Source organism: Dissoconium aciculare (genome assembly GCF_010015565.1).
Source record: "Dissoconium aciculare CBS 342.82 unplaced genomic scaffold K489scaffold_15, whole genome shotgun sequence".
NCBI classification, from domain to species: Eukaryota; Fungi; Ascomycota; class Dothideomycetes; order Mycosphaerellales; family Dissoconiaceae; genus Dissoconium; species Dissoconium aciculare.
The window spans coordinates 536,569-555,437 of NW_022984965.1; the positions used below are offsets into that span (position 1 = coordinate 536,569).

The 18,869-nt window shown below is 54.9% G+C and overlaps 6 protein-coding genes across 6 annotated transcripts; 2 read left to right on the top strand and 4 right to left on the bottom strand.

Annotated features, from left to right (window-relative positions):
* Positions 1–6,297: 6,297 nt before the first annotated feature.
* On the bottom strand, positions 6,298–10,112 carry K489DRAFT_364193 (uncharacterized protein; the record flags this gene model as incomplete). Its single annotated transcript, XM_033602695.1, has 4 exons — positions 6,298–7,287; positions 7,387–7,893; positions 7,969–8,238; positions 8,412–10,112. The coding sequence occupies 4 exons, from the start codon at positions 10,110–10,112 to the stop codon at positions 6,298–6,300; spliced, it is 3,468 nt and encodes a 1,155-aa protein (XP_033456036.1).
* Positions 10,113–10,630: 518 nt separating this feature from the next.
* Positions 10,631–11,467, top strand: K489DRAFT_413433 (uncharacterized protein; the record flags this gene model as incomplete). Its single annotated transcript, XM_033608038.1, has 1 exon — positions 10,631–11,467. One exon carries the CDS (start codon positions 10,631–10,633, stop codon positions 11,465–11,467), a length of 837 nt encoding a protein of 278 aa, XP_033456037.1.
* Positions 11,468–11,709: 242 nt separating this feature from the next.
* K489DRAFT_85784 (uncharacterized protein) lies at positions 11,710–12,700 on the top strand. Its single transcript, XM_033608984.1, has 2 exons — positions 11,710–11,760; positions 11,828–12,700. Exon 2 carries the CDS (start codon positions 12,123–12,125, stop codon positions 12,477–12,479), a length of 357 nt encoding a protein of 118 aa, XP_033456038.1. The 5' UTR covers positions 11,710–11,760; positions 11,828–12,122; the 3' UTR covers positions 12,480–12,700.
* A 618-nt stretch (positions 12,701–13,318) lies between these two features.
* Positions 13,319–14,170, bottom strand: K489DRAFT_85792 (uncharacterized protein). The gene has a single exon (XM_033608985.1). It carries the CDS (start codon positions 13,867–13,869, stop codon positions 13,354–13,356), a length of 516 nt encoding a protein of 171 aa, XP_033456039.1. The 5' UTR covers positions 13,870–14,170; the 3' UTR covers positions 13,319–13,353.
* On the bottom strand, positions 13,998–17,447 carry K489DRAFT_384501 (uncharacterized protein). The gene has a single exon (XM_033605871.1). It carries the CDS (start codon positions 17,112–17,114, stop codon positions 14,472–14,474), a length of 2,643 nt encoding a protein of 880 aa, XP_033456040.1. The 5' UTR covers positions 17,115–17,447; the 3' UTR covers positions 13,998–14,471.
* An 818-nt stretch (positions 17,448–18,265) lies between these two features.
* On the bottom strand, positions 18,266–18,743 carry K489DRAFT_384503 (uncharacterized protein; the record flags this gene model as incomplete). The annotated part of the gene is made up of 1 exon (XM_033605872.1): positions 18,266–18,743. The coding sequence occupies exon 1, from the start codon at positions 18,449–18,451 to the stop codon at positions 18,269–18,271; it is 183 nt and encodes a 60-aa protein (XP_033456041.1). The 5' UTR covers positions 18,452–18,743.
* Between the last annotated feature and the right edge of the window lie 126 nt (positions 18,744–18,869).

Here is an 18,869-nt window from a genome sequence, read left to right on the forward strand (position 1 = left end):
CACTCGGCCGGGTCTCATGATGTGATGTGACGAAGTTGGAGAACGATCATCGACATTGGAATGCACAAAGGAGAGAAAAGTTGGTAGGTGTTGGCACTTGCATATGCGAACGCCTCAAGTCGGCACTTGGGCTGGAGGTTGGACGCGCCACACTCTTTCTGGCCCGGTCGCTTGTCGCCCCTCCATTGGTGCCATCACAGGACAAGACAACACCCTCAGTCTTATCACGAGTTCTTTCATGCTCACCTGCAGGCGTTATTATTATTATTATTATTGTTTGTTATGAAGAGTAATTTGGAAGGGTGGAAGAAGACCTTCTTCATTGAGTCAAGCTCCCGGCCAACATCCGCAGAGTTGCTTGACGCTCATGATCGGATGGTGGGGAGCAGTGGACATTGACACATGCCCAGGTGATATCGTCTTTCTGCTCAGATCATCGCGGGTCCCAGATCAGGATCGCAGCAATTTCACCTCATTCGCCTGCTCAGACTGCTGAAATGTTCATCTGCACCGGTGTCGTGCATACACTTCTCACCTGCTAAAGCATCCAATCATCTTCGTCAGCACATTTATCAGTGCTGACACGGAAAGGAAGGAACGCGCCGCGAAGCAAGGGATGGGCGCAAGGGTGCGTTGCATTTTTCTGGGGGCCCAAAGTCAGTGCAGCGGACTCCAGCGGGCTAATTCAAAAAAGGCCTGCCTCTGCGTCTAATCCTGGCCGGCCATGCTACCTAGGTACAGATCAAGTACCGGCAGGTCTCTTTTCCCCCCCGCAATTGTCGACCTCTTCAAACCTCTCCAAACCACCCCAAACTTTTGACACGACCATCTCTCGCTCTCTCTCTCCTCTCCGGGAGACATGGCGCTTGGTCATCGCGTGCTAGATATGCAGGTATTTCCACTCTCGGTTCCAACGAGGACGCCGTCACTCGCTATAGTTTGATGATCAATACCAACATGCGTGAAGGTGAAACAGCCAGGGCGTGAACAAGCCCGTGTGGAAACTCCTCTCGGCACCTAAATAAGAAATTCCGACGCCTAAGGCTCGCATGACTCGATCGCATGCGGGTATACGTGTGGTGGCCTGCGTGGCGTCAAGCAAACGATACTTCTGCAAATGCATGCACCATGATCACGCTGCCGCTTGCTTCCGTCTCTCCGTTCTTCTCTGACAAGACTGTGCGGTCAAGGGCTTGATCTAGTCGTCGAATTGGCGAATACCACGTCACGAATCTGCTGCTGTCTACCACACCTCGCATCGTAGCCCGATACCTTTGACAATGCGACTGCGGAGCCACGGATGCGTTGGAGGATCATCCGAAGAACAGCATTTGCCTCAATCGAAGCCGGGCGTACCTGCGCCGTGGTACGTTCGATCAGAGGCACTGTCTCATGCTAGTGTAAATCTTCCGAGACCCGCTTGCAGCCCACGTGAAGCAAACGGGAAGCAAGGCACAGGTCACTGCGCGGTGTCTGCTTTCACCGGATCTACGCATCGCGCTTGCACTCTCAGCCACGAAACCTCGCCAGTCCAGGGCCAGTGCGGCGAGCGAAGACAGGGAGAAATTTGGAAATTCTCCGAGCTGCTATACTTGGCCTCGCTCACAGGTCGCGTCGTCCGCGCCGTCCCTACTGCCGCTGCGAGACATACCGGGCGGGACTAATATTTGGGACTCGCGTGGCCGTGGCATGCGCGCAACGGCCGCCGTTCAGGTCCGCGCTGCTTGAACTTGGGCGCTGGCATTGACAAAACCTTCGTGAGCATCCACACCGAGCCACCGGTGAGCAGATGGTGCAGTGCAGGCCTCATTCGAGCCCCAGATGATCCTCCGGGAATGCGGCCTGCCTGACAGCAACGACGCTCGCCACAATCGAGGAGAACATGGGACATCGAACGACGCGACAACTTGTAGAGTGCCAGGTGTGTGTGAGATGCGATGCGCGGCGAGGAACGCGCTAGCGCCGTCGCAACGCGCACGGACAGGTTCTGTCCGGTCTCCCTCCTCCATCGCCTGCCATGATCAAAGAAACATCGCGCATTATCACGATACCTAGGTAGGTGAACCCTCTCTCGACAGGGGAACATGCCAGCATGATTCTCTCACGTAATGGACGACTGCCCTGGAGCATCGTGCCCTAGTCTGCAAACTCCATCACGAAGGCTACTGAGGGCGGCGCAGAACCTATCTGCTCTGTCATAGAGAGGAACTCATCGGCGCTACATGGTTTGCATTGGGCCTGGCCGAGTAGACGATACATGTTCTCGTTCCCCCCTAACTCCTCGTCCTATCGCCCTCCTCCTTGTCGCTTGCCGCACGTCCCTATACGGTCCATCACAATTTCGACCATCATCGTAATGGAATTGCCCAGTCCCGCGTGATATGTCTTTCTCTCTCTCGTTGCGGGGGAGCGGCGCAGCCAACGCTTCACTCCGAGCGAACCCGGCTATATCGGAATGTTAGGCGAGTTTGTCTTCTGGGCACATCTGCTCCCTGCATGGACGTCGAGCGACAGAAGGTCGTCACTTCATCGTGATCAACGCTACAGCGAACTGTGAATGTCCAACCGTCACTGCACAGATGCGATCCGGCATTCCGACCGTTTTCTGTCTGATGCTGCGCCGCACAGCCCGCAGCGACCGTATGGAGGTGGACGCAACAAGCGATCATTTCGCTCATTCCACAGGCCCTGGAGGTTGGCGGGGTTGCTGCTCTTGGCTCGCCGCCGCGGTCTTTGCTGCTGCTACTACTGGTACTGCTGCAGCCCGGACCGCTGCATCATCGACGGACCGCAAAACAGAGTGTCTCTTCGTCGATTACCACTACGGTCATCCTGCATACACAAATCCCTACAAATTTAACTCGGAACCTGAATCGACAAACTTTCAAGCTTCCGAGCGTGCATGCGTAGCACCTAATTAGGCACTGTCATCACCGCTGTTGCTGTCTCCGTATATTGCGCCTGCGATGACGATGCAGACTCGAGGTGGGCACTCGGATCCTCTTACTGTATTGTTGGACCTATACGGTCAGCAGCTTCCACACGTGGTCCATCGCATCTTCCTGAACGATAAGCTTCCTTACTATCGTTCTGTTTCCGGGCCCAACTCGTGGAATGTCTACGGCGTATATCTGTAGCCTGCACTTGTGGTGCTGAACCTTCACCAACACCAACGTCTACCTCTCTCCAACCAACTTTTTCCCACAGAGAGGAGGATGAACAGCATTCTTTCCTCGCCGCGATTCGCGATCGTCTTCACGAATCATAAGAGCGAGGCAGAGACTGCTCTCCAGAAACACCCAATCCCGAGTCTTCCGACAATCTCCGCCGATCTCGAAAATTCAGGATAAGAGGCCACCCCTGCTCCGCCCTGCCCTGCCCTGCCCCTCCACTTTCCTTCCTTCCTTCCTGTCTCCCATGCATGTCCCTGTACCGAAGACAAGTCCCGCTTCTTATTTACTAGCGCCTGCAGGGCTAAATGCATAGGGGAGCTTCCGCGACGGGAATCCGGTCCAGGCCGATCGGCTGCTGACTGCCCGCTCCATCCTGCATGGGAATCCGATCACACTGCCGCTGCTCGACTGCTGATCATTGCTGTCTGTCTCTGTCCTGTAGCCGCCTGTGCCCAATCCGTCCTAGTGCTTCATCGGGAGAAATGTAGCATTAGGGCGGCTCACGACGCCGGCGGCTGCATTCGAACATCATCGACACACGGATTGTCCCTTGGGAGGGCATGCGAAAGCCGACAAGATCGAGGTCTGTTTCAACTCGGGAGGATGGTGTCGCGCTGAATCAGCGGTGTGATTGGGGAAAGTCCGTCTGTGTGTACGCCACCGAGAGTACTTTCGGTTACGCGAGGCTACGTGCTGCATGTGTACATCGCGATACCTGTAACGTATATCAAGCTTCGTCGCTGCTGACCTTGCCGGGATGGGACCTGTTTCTCATTTCTCTCACCACTTCGCAAATCGAGACGGCTGCATGCTGATAGGCTCTTCCCCGTCTGCTCCCGGTATCCCTCTCTCTCTCTCTCTCTCTCTCTCTCTCTGCTTTGCGGCCTGACGTAGAAACAAATTACAGTCTGATGCGATTGCTGTGCCGGGCTTCTGAGGACCGGGCGCCTGAGGGTACCTTGGTCGCGACGTCTCTCTCGGATGTGACGAACGCGATATGAGTCCAAGCAGACTGAAGCAGTGGAGGGAATTTTAGTCCGTGTCATGATCTCCACTTGCTCCACAAAGGCGAGTCTTCAGACCAGGGATCATCCCAGAAGCAGCTGATCTGACCCTTTACAAATGTTTGCCCAATCCCAGTGTCTCCAATGCGATAAGGATTCGAGGCGGTTTGGATGCTCTCTTCGTGTACACCAGAGACCATAGAGCCTCGATCCCCATCCTGTCGTGCTTTTCGTGTCTCTTTGTCCTCTCGTGAGACGATCCACTGACTACCCATCTCTGATTTCTGATGTCGTACCCGTGGAAGCGCTTTCGATGCCCATCCCGCACATGTATGCAAGTACAATTGTGCGGTTGAGAAGAAGCACTGTGATCTACTACGATATAAAGTGGTTCATACAAAGAAACCCCTCCCAGTATCGGCCGAGCAAGTCAAGTCACTTCGGCCATGTCGGGAAAGGGAGGCCACACCATCCCTAGGACTGCCCAGCCATTTTCTCTGGACAGTAAGGAGGCCACACCACCTGCGACTTGCCCAGCCCCAGCCCTCCCTCGTCGATATACTCTCACCGCTTAGAACATCGAATACCACGTAGCACTCGATACCCAGATACCATTACACCCGGATAGCCATTGTACCACCCCTCGCGTCTCGCCCAGATTCGCTGTCCAGGATCGTGTGAGACTGCGACTAGAACGCCATCCTCTGCTTGCGCACTCGACTGGGATCATCCTGTGTCATGATCAGTTTCGTGCACAAAGAAATGGGACCCCCGATCCACAGCTAGGCCGTACGGCGTCGAGGGGGAAGTGGTAGCGTTGTGTACACTCTATTTGGGAATCCCATTGGGTTACGCTGCATGAAGGTTGAGTGGGTATAGCTGTGCGAGAGCGGCGATGTCGTGTCACGTGGAAGGACTCCTGGGAGCGGCGTCGATGGGACAATCGTGATGCTTCGTTGGGAAGGAGGAGGTTGGAGAGGAGCATCGTCCGTCTGTCAGGGTCAACACCATTCCCACTTTTCGAGGAGTCTTCTCGAGATGGCCCGACTCTCGACCTCGCGTGGAAAGGTGCTTGTCGTAGACCCTCTCTCTCTCTTCTGGATCCAAACGGACGTACGAGACGAGATCGGGCAAGCCACGATCCAGTCTGTCCAGTACATAAGTCGACTCCAAGGTGACTCTCCACCGCGGTTTGTAGGAGGCAAATGGTCACGAGCGGTCCCACTTTGTACCTGAACTTGCTCTATCCTGTCTTCGATCACTGAAGTCGTTCCATCGCACTCGCGCAACGACTCTAGCGCGCGAGACACAAAAGAAGCACACGAGACCGAGCGGCGGTAAGCGCCTCCCTGGCTCGGGACAGATCTCACACAATTGTTCGACCGCGGTCCATAGTACTGAGTCTGGGGGACATCAGCGTGAAGCCTCGCCGTCGCATTGAGCCATAGATTCGATGGTCTTTCTCATCGGTCCAGAGTGCTCGATACTTTGTGAAATAGAGCCTGACTCCATCTCGATCCGCCCGAGAGATGCACGCCTACGCAGAAGGACAGACTCCGGGTCGTGTGTCGCTCAGAAATGACACGCAGCGCAGACGCACGATTTAAAATCACCTTACACAATTCATTGAATTGAAAACTGACGCATTCTCCATGTCTGCTATTCATGTTCGACTTACAAGGAACGCCTTCGGTTTCGATATGCTACCGTGGACGTAACATCTCTCGAGCGACTTCGTGTTCGATTCAAGAGCGAACAGAATCGGGCAACGGCATGTCGGAGTGTCTCGGCGGAGGATCAAATTTGGATGCTTGAAGTGCGTTTGGGGTTGGCAGCTAGGATAGTTGGCCGTCTTTGTCGCAGGGCGATCGTTGTAGGAATTGAGCCCTTGCTCACAGGCGCTGTAGCATTCGAGCATACACCATTCACGGCAGGATCAACGAAGGGTGGTGGCGCTATGAAGAGATGGCAAATGCGTTGAGGTCAACATCTTATTCTAGTACGAAAACTGCACAATAAGACAAAAACTGGCCTGAAAGCTGTGCCGGGTCATTGAGCCCGGACGATGATTTTGATACTCCACTCATGTCAAGATCTCAGATCGGGGCTTCACCTACCCTCTACCATCCGACGTAATCTCTCCCGACAACTCTCCATACCAACACCTCACCACTCCTGAGGTCCGCCAGCCGCAGCTTATCGCTCTTGATGCCAGCAGTTTTCTTGTCCTTTTTGCCATCTGCGACTTCACGACCTTGCTCCCAAATACGGATCGCCTTTTTGGTACCATCCCATTCCTCGACGACAGCAACGTGGCTGGCGCCGTACTCCTGGCGGTATTTCGTCTTCATGGCGCCATGGTGGCCCTCGAACTTGGCGCTGCGGAGGGTGACGATGTCACCGGGGCGGATCTCATCGAATTGTTGAGTGGTGGCATTGCCGAGATTGGCGTATACCAAGGCGCCGTAACTCTTCACGCCCACGGGTTGGAGAGCGTCGGTATGCGCTTTGATGAGCTCGGCGACGAACCCAGTAGGGGTTCCATCTCCAGCGACAGCTGCATCTTTCTTGCCGCCATGTGCGAGCGCATCAGCCTTATCGGCGATGCTACGACCGAAGCGTTGCCAGTACGACTCAAGTTGGTCCTGGCGAGCTCTCGCCGGAGCCGCCTTATGGTCCTGCTGCAACTCGCACTCGAGTGGTGCTCGAGGATCGTATTTCGCAGAAATGGTGGTCTCGCTGTAATCCGAGAAGAGGATATAGATGTTTTTCGTCACGACAGATTGGCCTCCGCGTTTCGTCGCAGTGGATTCTTCCATCTCCGTCAGAATATCAATGTTACGACGAGGTTGCAGCACGGGCGGCAGAGGCTGTGACGCTGTCCACCACGGCGTATCCTCATCGAGAGGAATTTCTGCGGCGATGGAGGAGCCCTCGAACGATGGTCTAGACTGCTCGCCGGACCGCCGCACAGTGGCGGAGCGCGAGACATCAAGCGATGTCCTACCGCCTGGACTAGCTGCCTCTGGAGCCAATGAAGCTGCCGTGAGTGTGCGATTGGCGTCTAAGGATTGCCGGGCAGCAGCTCGAGCTGAGACAGAGCCTTGTCGCTGTGGTGGGGCAGCTTGCGGCGGCGGCGGTGGTGGCCGGATATCCAAAGAGGGTCTCGATGTCGGAAGATCCTCATCATCGGCCGAGCTCTCCTCCACCTCATAGGACCGTGGTGGCGGCGGTGGTGCGGTAGGTGCAGAGGTCGGAACAGGCGGTGGAGATCGGATCTCATCGGCGCGATAGGGATCATAATCATCAGCCCTTGAGGGAGGGATTGGGGGCGGCGCTCGCGTGACGTCGACGGATTTACGGGTATCGTGTGGTGGAGGAGGCGGTGGTACAGCACGAGGCGACAGGATTGGCGAGCTGAGCGGCTCGTCTGCAACTGTGCTACCATCATCAATACTTGATTCCCGCAGGTGCGCCTTGAGTGCTTCTTTATGGTTTGCACCCGAGGCGATATCAGTATCGTAATCACCCTCATAGTCGCTCTCACCCCTCCCTTGCTCTTCTGCGAGCGAAAGGTCTGTAGTGCGACGACTGAGGGTGCCTGGTGGCGGTGGTGGTGGTGGGCGCGAGACTGCTGCTTGCGCGCCGCTTGGGATCGGAGGAGGCACCCGGCTCGCCCTCTTCTCAGACACCGATGTGCCAACTTCATTGGTGTTCTCGGCGTAGAAGGGTGCTTCATGGTGGTCGGTCGAGGTCGGCGTGCGCAGTGGCGGTGCTTGCGAAATGGGAACCGGCGGGGCCATCCTGTTCGAGGGCGGCCTTGGAGGTAACGCCACGAGACCGTCAGCGACGGAAGTAGCATGAATTGAAGCCTCATCATCTGACTCAGATCCCGGTCCGGGTGAAATTGCGGCCTGTGGCGGAGGAGGAACCGGCCTAGCCTCTGGTAGTGTTCCCGCACCGGACGGCAAATTGGGAGCAGAGACAGCAGGCGGTGAACTGAGATCGCGTTGTGGTACGGGTGGCGGCCGGGAATCTAGCAAATTGTCAGCAATTTTGTTCTGCACGTGGACTTCCAAACCATGGATGACGATGATGTATGCTTAATTTTGTCGCTTGCAACTCAATGCTGCCGACTCGATGAACATTGAGCATCTCTCTCTGGCTATTCATGAATGAAAGCGGAGTTTACGCGCTCAACATTCAGTCACGAGCTTTTTTGAAAAATAATCACAGCATCCATGTCAGTCTCGGATCTCTTACCTCTAGGCACTGGTGGCGCACCAGGGCGCTCTTCAGCCATTGAGCGTCGTATCGGAAGCGGAATCTGATTTCCTTGCTCTTCATCTTCTTCGTCTTCGGGATCTTCGGGCTGAGGACTGGCCACTTTTGGCAATTCCGGAATAGGCATTACGGGAATGCGTGGATGGTGTTGCGGCAATGGCGGAGATGACATCGCGGCATCCTCGGTTGAGTTCGTGGAAGTCTTCTTTGGGGGTGGAGCTCGCCTGGGTAAACCAGCAAGAGGATTTATCATGCCGGGCATGCCAAACCCACCACTCATCTTGGCCATCCGCTCTCGGAGCTCCATTTTGCGGCGGGTCTCCTCGTCGATTTCTTCCTCCTCATCCTGTTCCTCATCACCGGTCTCCACTGCGCCCTCCTCTTCGCCAACGTCTGCTTCATGCTTAGGTGCACCAGGTGCGCGCAAAGCAGACAACGGTGCGGGCACCTCCCGGTCGTCGTCATCGTCATCTTGAGGTCCGATTGTGTCTGCATCATCCTCAGTAGTCTCGCCAGCAGCGGATTGATCTGCCTCATTTCCGTCACTGACGATGTCATGTTCAGGAACTGGTAAGGATGCGATGTTGTCAGCTGGCCGGCGTTGTGCCGAGGGAATTCGAGGTCGTTCACGAGCGATATCCACAGACTGTCTCTTTGTCGGCTCCCTGCTCCGAAACTGTTCCGCCAGAGCCTCATCTTCCTCGTTAGCCTGATCATACTCTGAACTTTCGGACTGCTTTTTCACTGGCGCTTTCTTGGTCGGCTTCGAGCTTAGCCTCTGCGCTTGTTCCAACTGCTGTTGTTGTAGCAGAGCAATCCTCTCTTTCAAACTTGTCGGTTTCGGTACATCTTCACCTTCAGTCGGGCCATCATTGGTCAAACCAGCTGCTTCGGCAGCTGCATGATTCTCTTCTTGTTTTCTAATGATCTCAGGATCCTCCTCTCGGTGGTATGGCCTGACGACAGGCTCGATCTTTGGCGGCGGCACGTACGCCGAAGCGCTAGGTGGCGGCGCAACAAACGGTTTCTTGATGAAGTCATTCGCGCGAGGCTTTCCAGGCATCATCGGGACTAGTGGCTGGGCTGCACTCTGATTGAACGCCGCAATTCTATCCTTGAAAGCGTTAGATTTTGCTGCGACCGGTGGAGGTTTCTTAGCTGCGGTCGTGCTCGCAGCTGGTTCATCTGGAACAGATCTCTGTGTGGCTACTGGAGCCGCCGCTGTGGGAGGCTCTCTTGCTTGTGAGGTTGTTCTTGGGTTCGATGGCCGTGCATCTTCTGTGCTTCTTGTCGGAAGTGATGCAGTTGCCGGCAGTGCTGAGACGGGTGCCGGTGCTTCCGTCTCTTCGCCGTCTACCTCCTTTTCTTCGGTCTGATTCGAAATGTTCTGCGGAGGCTGTGGTGTTCCTGTCTCTTGCTTTCGTGCTGGCCGAGTGGGTCGCGCTGGCAACGGCGGCTCATATTTCTCCACGAATTCGCGAGGGAAGATACCAGACTGAATGTTCCCATCGGTATCCGTATATTTGCCTTCCAGCCAGTTGTCGTCTACAACTTCGGTCACATCGATAATTTGTCCTCCTGGGAAGCCGAGATCATCCTCCTCCTTTGCTTCGAAGTCGTACAGCGCCTTCACCTTGAAGAGGCTCGCCATGCTTGCAGAGGTGCCCGGGCTTGAGCGCCAGCTATCTCAAGTGACGATATGAGGCTTCAGACTTGGCTTGAGCTATTCCCTTGCGGCGAGGAAGTGACGCGCCACACTTAGTGGGCGCGAGTAGGTGTTCTGGCAATCCACGCTGTCTCTGGCTCGTTTCAGCCCACCTGCGGAACAAAGCTCGCAGCGGAAGTGTGGGCGGTATAAGCGATGTTGTGTTGCGATCGCGGCACTTCGAAATTAAATGAGACAAACGGTGTAGGGCAGGCGGTTGATCGCAAGCTTTCGAAGTTGTCACCTGTATGCAGTGTCTTGCTGGCAGGAGCGTTCATGCAGCAGCCATTCGTCCATTCGAGGGTCCCCGCCTGAGTATGACGAATGCAGGTCATGCTGGTACAGGTTGCCATCGTGGAGATTGTCGCCCCAGGCATCAACACCAGTGATCGTCATCCTCGTATTTCAGACAACCCTAGTGGAGAGGTCACAGCGAGTACAACATTCGACATCACCAAGACAACATGAATACAAGAATTCCTGCAAGTTCTATACTCAAGCAGCCGTCGATCGCGAAAGCTTCTGTACCTTCGAATGAGCAGGAGACACAAGCTCAGAAGGACAAACGCAATCTCGACATCGCGTTGAGACATGCACATAAGATCCAAAACCAGAAAGACGCTGAAGCAAAGATTTTAGATCACATCACCACCTTGATTGACATCCCTTCATCTGCAGAGTTTACTCCACAGGAAGCGCTTAAGTTTCTTACCCTCGTAGTCCTGTTTCAGCCATCCGATTTCGATAGCCTCATCGAAGAGCGGCACGTCGATGGTAAATGCGGGTATGCATTATGTTCCAAGGCTCCTCGGCGAGAGTCCTTGATGCTCAAGCTCACTCCCGGCGCCTCGAACTGGTGCAGCGAGGCGTGTGCGAGGAAAGGACTATACGTCAAAGCTCAGCTCAGCAGCGTTCCAGCGTGGGAACGGTCGGCCAATTATAAGCCTGAAGTTCAACTTCACCAGGATGACCAAAAAGTGTTGGAGGAGTTCTTGCGATCTCCAGAGGCTACTGCAGTGCGGCGGGCCAATCGAGCCGTCAGGGTAGATGCTTGGCGTAAAGAAGTCGAGTCGCAGAGTCAATTGGAGAAGCTTGCAGCTGAACGTGGCGAGAATGTTCATTCGTTCCGCCCAGGTCAGATTCTAGCCGATGGGATCATTGAGAAGACCGTGTCGTCGACTCGTGCCAGACCTCCAGGCTTTGATGGCGAACTCGACGCGGCGTTCGATGCAATTGAAGGATATCAGCCGCGTCGCAAAGACATCAAGTCCGATGAAGGCGACAGTGGCGATGATGAGTAGGTCAAGGTGTCGGCTGTTCACATGTGAGTAGGTGAAGCCATGTGAACAACCCTTCCACACCAAATGTTCAATCACATTTCCTTGATTGGTGCGGCCTCTATCATATGCCAGTTTGCTAGATCCTTCAACTCGCCGACAAACGCATACACACAACGATTGCACTTCGTGCGGCTGCTGGTCCAAGTTCTTGCCTCTTGCACAAAGCTACCTTTATACAGATCGATTCATCTTCGAGACCAAAGCATGAGAGAGTCTTTCATTCACCGTGGAAAGCCTTTCACCAATGCTATCGAGTAAGCCAGCGGTGCAAATTGAACAGCACAAATTCCTCCATGCGGTCCAGCTGATATAAATCTACAGCTATGCAAGACCGCCAATCCAAATTCAAGTCGAAGTTCCAGCAGCGACATATCATGTGAACAGGGACACGTTGACAACCAATTCGGGATTCTTCAGGGCTGGTCTTGGGGGAGAGTGGACTGAGGTCCAGACGCGTACTTTCAAATTACCTGACGATGATCCAGAGATCTTCAATATCTACCTGAATTGGTTACATTCTCGGCGAATCATGCTTTGCTATGGACCAGAGGAAGACCTGGGGACCCAGAACCGGATCATCGCATACTGAAAGCCTACGTCCTCGGTGACAAACTTCATGACCATGATTTCCAAAGATGCTGTCTGCGATATCCTGGCAAACAACATGACTATCAGTCATGAGGGCGACTATTTGTCGAGATCGCACCCTTCCTTCATAAATTCTCCACACAAGAAGACAGCTGCAGATTCCACAATACGAAAGCTTCTTGTACACGAAGCTTGCACTTCTCAGGATGGAGTTCGAGAAGACGACCATCCCCGCTTCTGGTTTGAGTTTGCCCAATATACCTTCACTAGGCCCACTGAGTCGACCATCGCGGCTGTCGCTCGCTGCGTGTTCCATGAGCACGCCGAGGGAGCTGAGAACTGTTATCGCATAAAGTATCGTGCTGTGTCTCTCCACGTTGCTTAGGATTGAGAGACTTCATTCGGCCGCTAGAGCTGATGAACCGTACAGATCTGTGAATAAGCTCCGCACGGCATGGTTGATATGGAAACAGCGATGGTTTGCTAGCCTTCGAAGTTGTGCAGATGCGTTCTGCGCGGCGAAGCGTGTCCGCCGACCATGTGAGAGTGTTCGTTTTCGCACTCATAACTATCATCTTACTTCAAGAGTTGGTGGCCATCGGTGCGATATTGCTTTGCTATCGCGATGGCTTCAGCGCGCGTTTGAGGTCATCTCACCATTGTGGACGACACGGAACCTTCCTAGGTCATTCTACATCACAAGGCGTGGTATTGAGAATAATGCGAGCTCATGAGTGTAAACAGCCTTTTGGAACATGAGAATGTTCTGCCTTTTTCAATGTTCTGCCTGTTTACAAGCAAATCTCTATAGCATTTTTGGAAAGTACGAAGACTTCCGGGCTGCTCATGGTCACCTCTATTTCTACTTCTGACCATTATGCTATTTGCAACATTCCATGCGTGGGAAAACCCCAGAATCCCTCGATCTTGTGCTGCGGAATTATGATCTGCATATTTCACTTGACATAGGCTTTCACGGGCCCGGCCTCCAAGGTTCTCTTGATCAAAGCCTTGTCACTCTGCTTTCACATAGTTACTTGATCTTGGTGCCCGTGTTGATATGCCAAGTCCCGACTGCGCACTACGTTTTTTCCCTCAAGTTCTGGCATCGCCCTTTCAATGACAGACCGTTGTCGCTGTCTTTTGGCATACCGCGTGCTTTAATGGCAGGCTACGATAATCTTCTTTGACTTCCGCCGGTTCCAAGTCGATGAGTCAAGAAGTCTTGATCGGCACCGAATAGAGAAATATCCCTGTTCTTAAGCAACAAGATGAGGAAGCGTGGAGACATCGGAAGGATGGGTTTCTATCATTGCGAGGTGCCAATTGGTAACGCCATCAAGTATCCAAGTTCCCTGTCCGCATGAACCGACCATGCCTAACCGAATGCCAAACCAGTTTCTCATCCGACCCAATAAATATTGGAGTGGGATCGTCGCAAACATTGTTCCACATCGACAGGACGCGCTTGGCCGACAATTCCGACTTCTTTCCGTCGCGCGTTGCGAGACGGCTGGCTTGGGAACGATACACGGGCCGTCAAACCGGTCGACGTCCATCCCGGGGTATTCGAAATTTCCGCGAATTGGATACACCAGCGCAGGATCGTGCTCGGCATGGGCCCTAAAGAGCAGCTCGAGGACGAAGAACCGTGGGTAAGGACCGCAGATGCGTACATCCTTGTAGATAGACTTGCCGATGCGGACCTCAAGGATGCTGTGACGGACGGCATGGTCATGCTCCACCTGATGAAGGACGATGAAGAGTCTGATCATCACATCGATCGACCTGTGCGCAACAGGGTGTCCCGCGAAACCCAGCCAGGATCGAAATTACGCCTGCTCCGTTTCCATGCAGCATTCGAGTGCCAAATCGAAGGCATTTTCAGCGCCGAAGACGGTCCCGCGTTCCTCGTAGAGTTCACCGGATATCAAGTTACTAAGACACGAAGGAGCTTGATGTCTGCAGCTGATTGCTGCTCCTTCCGTGATGGACAGATTCATGGTTTCACACCTAGGTAAGAAAGCCTCGGCACCCGAACTGTGCGCCTTGACTTCAGAGAGTGCGAATCGCGATGTGCAGGACCAAGCCCCATTAGAATATTATTTGTGATAGGGTTTTGGATCGCGGTCTCTATCATTAAGCGGTGGCGTTGAACCGACCGGCGGAAAGGAAGGGGGACGACGTGGTAGAGTTGTCAAACAGATTAAGTGATCGGATCGCTTGGGGATCCAAGGTCCAATCCAAGCGAGGCCTTCCTGATGCTCCAGAAGGTTACATGAGTATGCAAAATACAGCCGGGACCGGAAAATAAGCGGTCCCTGATCGATGCGAAGATCGCCGCGCCCCCTCATCATATTACCCTCTCGCGACCGCCCTATTCGACATCCGTCCCCTGCCTCAGCGGCTCACGGTCCCGGTACCGCTCATCTGCCCGCTTCTCCCCCGTCCGGGAGTCCCCTTCCTCATCATCGTCGTCGCCGTCGCCTTCCTCCTCGGAGTCCTCCCCGAGGTCGAACGGCTCGGCCTCGTCGTCGGATCCCTCCGCGAAGGCGTCGTACAGTTCCCCGGCGCGCTGCCGCCTGCCCTTGCCGGCCTTCCCGGCGGCGGCGGCCCCGCCGGAGGGGTCGTCGTGGTCGTCGTGGTCGATCATCTCGAAGCCGTAGTCGTCGCGGCTCATCCAGCGCTTCTTGCGGCGCATGTAGACCCAGAAGGCGCAGAGCGCGATCAGGAAGATGAAGATGAGCACGATGGAGCCGTAGACCCACTTCTGGGTGCCTTTGCTGACGCCGAAGGTCGGGAAGGGGTGCGGGAAGAGGTTGTCGGAGGACGAGGAGGCCGGGGTGGTGGGGACCGGGGCGGGTCCTTTCTCCTCTTCGTCCGCGACGGCCGGCTGGGTCAGGGCGGGGGGTGGAGGTGCGGTCTCCGACGTGGTGGCCGCGGCGGTTGTCGTCGGGACGGCGGTGGCTTCGTCCGTGACCTGGGGCTTGGAGGGACGGTCGATGTGGTCGGAGGGGTTCCCAGCAGGCAGGCCTGTCTCCGTGGGCACGGCGACGGAAGTCGTGCCCACGGTGGCGGTCTGGGTATGCGCGCCCTCCGGGTGGTCGTCATCGTGGTCGTCATCGTCGTGCTCCGTGGGCATCGGGAGGAGCGGCTGGTTGTCCGCGTTGAGGCATTCTCCCCACAGCTTCAGACGCCAATCGACCCAGGCGCCACGGTATTCGTTGATGTTGGTGTCCTTGACCACAACGGTCCATGTGCCGACACCCGACTCGCCCCAGTGAGCCACACTCATGAATGTCCAATCCTGGTATCCCGAGTGCGCTCCATCGTTGCGGCGGTGGGTCGCGATGTGGCTAATCATGCCGCTGGGGCTGTGAAGCTCGACGGACAAATCGCCACGGCGGGTGTGCTCGACGTTCATCGTGACGGTCACGTGCTCCAGGCGTTCGAAGTTCGATTTCGTCAACATGTCCTCCGTGATGGTGAAATGCGACACCAACCCCCGATCACCCTGTGGGATATCCGTTCGGACGTGGAGCCAGGGGCTGAAGTACCAGGCTTGGGGCTTGACGTTGATCCAGGTCTTGGCAGCCTCGACCAGAGCGTAGGCGTCGGCTTTGCCGTACCCAAACTGATGGCTGAATTCTTTGTTCATCGGCTTGTTCAGCTGCCAGTCGCTCTCTTGGTCAATCCGGACAGCCGTGATGACGGTCAGCCATTGCAAGTCACGCCAGCCGAGGCTCGGGTTGACCTCGAGCATGAGCGCATAGATTCCAGCAACCAAAGGTCCAGCAGCGGAGGTCCCGCCATGGCTGGCGTAACAGTTGTCCTTGCCCACATCGGTGGTGTGGATGGCATCGCCGGAGCCGGAGGAATAGGTGACCACGAGCTGCGCTGAGCATTTCTCGCTGTAGTACGGATGCAGTCCTTTCCGGTCGATGCCGCCCACCGAGACCGAATAGATGCTGTTGGTGTATCCGTCGAAATTGCAATTGTCGTCGTTCGCAGCTCCGTTGCCGATAGCAAACACGTAGATGCTTCCGCGACCGCCTCGACCGTTCTGGATACCATTGAGCATCGCTCTTCGGATCAGGATACCGGGTCGGTCCATGGCTCTGCCATCGTCTGGCGGTCCCCAGGAGCAAGAATAGATCTGGTTCTCCTGGAACGCATAGTTCATCGCGAGCGCCTCATCCGCATCCGAAATGGCCTTGGAGAGGATACGAACTCCGGCGACCTTGCTGTCGTAGGCGACGCCGACGCCGCAGACGTCGTTCCGGACCGCACCGATTTCGCCAGCACATCTCGTCCCATGCCTGTCATCTGACAGTCGCGGCTTCGGATCCTTGACCTGGTCGTTGAAGTCATAGCTGCCTTGAGCGAAATAATTGTCCCGGAGATCGTCACTGTCCATGTCCAGACCGTCATCGACAATGCATACCGTCGAGTTCTTGCCGGTGATGCCTTGCAACCACACGCCGGTGACATTGATGTCGTGTCCAATCTGGATCGAGTTGTGTAGATGCCATTGATCCTGGAAGATAGGATCCGCGATACCAAGCTGTTTCGCGATCACGAGGCCCTCGGCCACGGCCGAAACGCTCGGCACGTCAGCCAGAGAGAGACCGTCGAGTGCCCTCTCTTCCACGGGCATGAAACCCCGCTTCACGAGCGGGAACCTCTTGCTCAAATCTTGTTTCTCAGTAAATAGGATGTCATCGAGGAAATGCGGTTCCTCCGACCCGGCCTCCCTCTTCCTCCGTCTCATTCTCAGCGCTTCTTTCTCGGATCTGATGTGATCGTAATCGTGTTGGCGTTCAGCCGTGCGGAATATGTGGTGGTCGGGCAGCTCTCCCAGGGGCCCTTCGTAGTGAAGTCCGAGCTGGTCGGAAACGGATTGGGGATCTACATTCCTTTGAAGTTCGACGGCGTAGTAATCATGTGCATCGTAATCGCGCTTGAAGGCGGTGCCGGGCGCGACTGCGAGCAGCAATGGCAGTAGACCTGGCCACTTCATCGTGTATGTGAGTGCCTGCCTCCCGGCGGCGAGGTTGATCCGCACGCGCAAGTATGGATAGCCGACTGCTTGGGATTGGGTGAGACCGGGCTCTCAGTGTCAATGCTTCTCGGTCGTAGATACTCGCGCAAGGTCCATAGAGGTGCGCAGGGAACCAGGGTGGTGGTGGTGGTGTAATTGAGTGAATTATCGTGAGAGAGAGAAAGGCCGAAAATGTGTTTGTTCCCAGGGGACCGACACAGTGTCTCCTCCATAGGGCAGATTTATTACTACTGTATGTGTTATTGATTAGCCTGGGCCCTGTCAAAGCGGAGGTGTCCTTTTGGAGAGATCGGCCACGGGATGGACGGACGGGCTCTCCGCATGAATGAGGATTGGAGGTAGGTGGCCCCGGCCGGTGGACTGGACTGGACTGTACATAGTGAGAATGATAAATTTTCCCTTGGATACTAGGTACAGTACTGTCCACGGTGCTGTAAACCATTGACGATAGGGTCCCCCAAACGGCAGCACTTGCGACAATTTATCATCACTATATCATCCTTGTAATTATTGTACAGTATTTCCATCATTCGGCAATAGGCACCGCACCCACGTGTCTTTCTTCCTGGTCGCCAGTCAGTCGTTCCCTCGGGCAGACCATACTTACTGTATATGTCTATGGAGATATAGAGATACCGAGATATGCAGCTACTAGGTAGGTACGGGGGTAATATGGGCCGGTAGCTAAGTAAAGAGGATTCCCCTTCCGACAGACATTGGAATGCTTGGGATGCTTGGAATCCACCTGGGCAACTAATTATGACCGGGCCATGCCTGGAAGATGCCCGTTCTCAGCCATCCGCCGACAATCATCCTTACCTAGGTGTACCTGGTTGGTATATTTACCACCTGGTATATATGACTAACCTAGGTATGTATGAAAATGAATATGATCATTGTATAACTGGATTTGTTTTCATTACTGTATTCATTTTCATTGAATTGTATTGTATTGATTATTACTCGACCGCAGGCGGGCGGGCGCAACAACGGCCAAGCCTTACCAGCGACGATCCCTCCTCCTCCGGGGCATGCAGGTGCAGGTGGCTGTCTGTCCCACCGTCACCCATTCCTCCTGCACCGACCCGGATCCTACATCTACATGTCTCCAGCTACAATGCTTCGTTCAATCGATTACAGTACATTATTGCTGCGGTTTCATGGCAATGAAACCGCAGCTGGCGTGAGGGCGACCTCCGCTCTGCTGCTCTGCCGCCCGGTGCAGCTAAGCCCGAGTCCACAGCACCACCGCCGACTGTGACGCGGAGGACGCTCGGTGGACAGGCCGGGACCATGCATGCACATGCGTGTCGTGTGTGCGCGCAGGATTGCCAGCGAGGCCCATGTGTACATACATACATACATACATACATACAGACGTCCGTCCGTCCTGTGCGATGGACGCTGTACTGAAGTCACCCAATTTCCGCCCGGGCGAGGTCGTGGTGGCGGTGGGATGCGAGGGTGGTGGATTGATGGGGAATTGATGGATGTGGTGGTGGTGGTGAATTGATGGTGAATTGGTGGAGAATTGATGGATGTGATGGCGGTGAATTTGGGGAATTGGTGATGAATTGGTGGTGGTGATGATGGTGAATTGGTGACCAGCCACCACCAAAAAATGTATGCAAAGCAAGCAAGCAAAACAAGCAGAGCAAGCGCTGCATGGTGTACTGTGCATGGAATCCTACAGCCTCGTCGTCGTGCTGTGTC

What these genes read in the sequence shown, in the direction of transcription:
- K489DRAFT_85784 (XM_033608984.1), top strand. Translation starts at nt 12,123, where the DNA reads ATGACCATGATTTCCAAAGATGCTGTCTGCGATATCCTGGCAAACAAC.
- K489DRAFT_85792 (XM_033608985.1), bottom strand. Translation starts at nt 13,869, where the DNA reads ATGATCAGACTCTTCATCGTCCTTCATCAGGTGGAGCATGACCATGCC.
- K489DRAFT_384501 (XM_033605871.1), bottom strand. Translation starts at nt 17,114, where the DNA reads ATGAAGTGGCCAGGTCTACTGCCATTGCTGCTCGCAGTCGCGCCCGGC.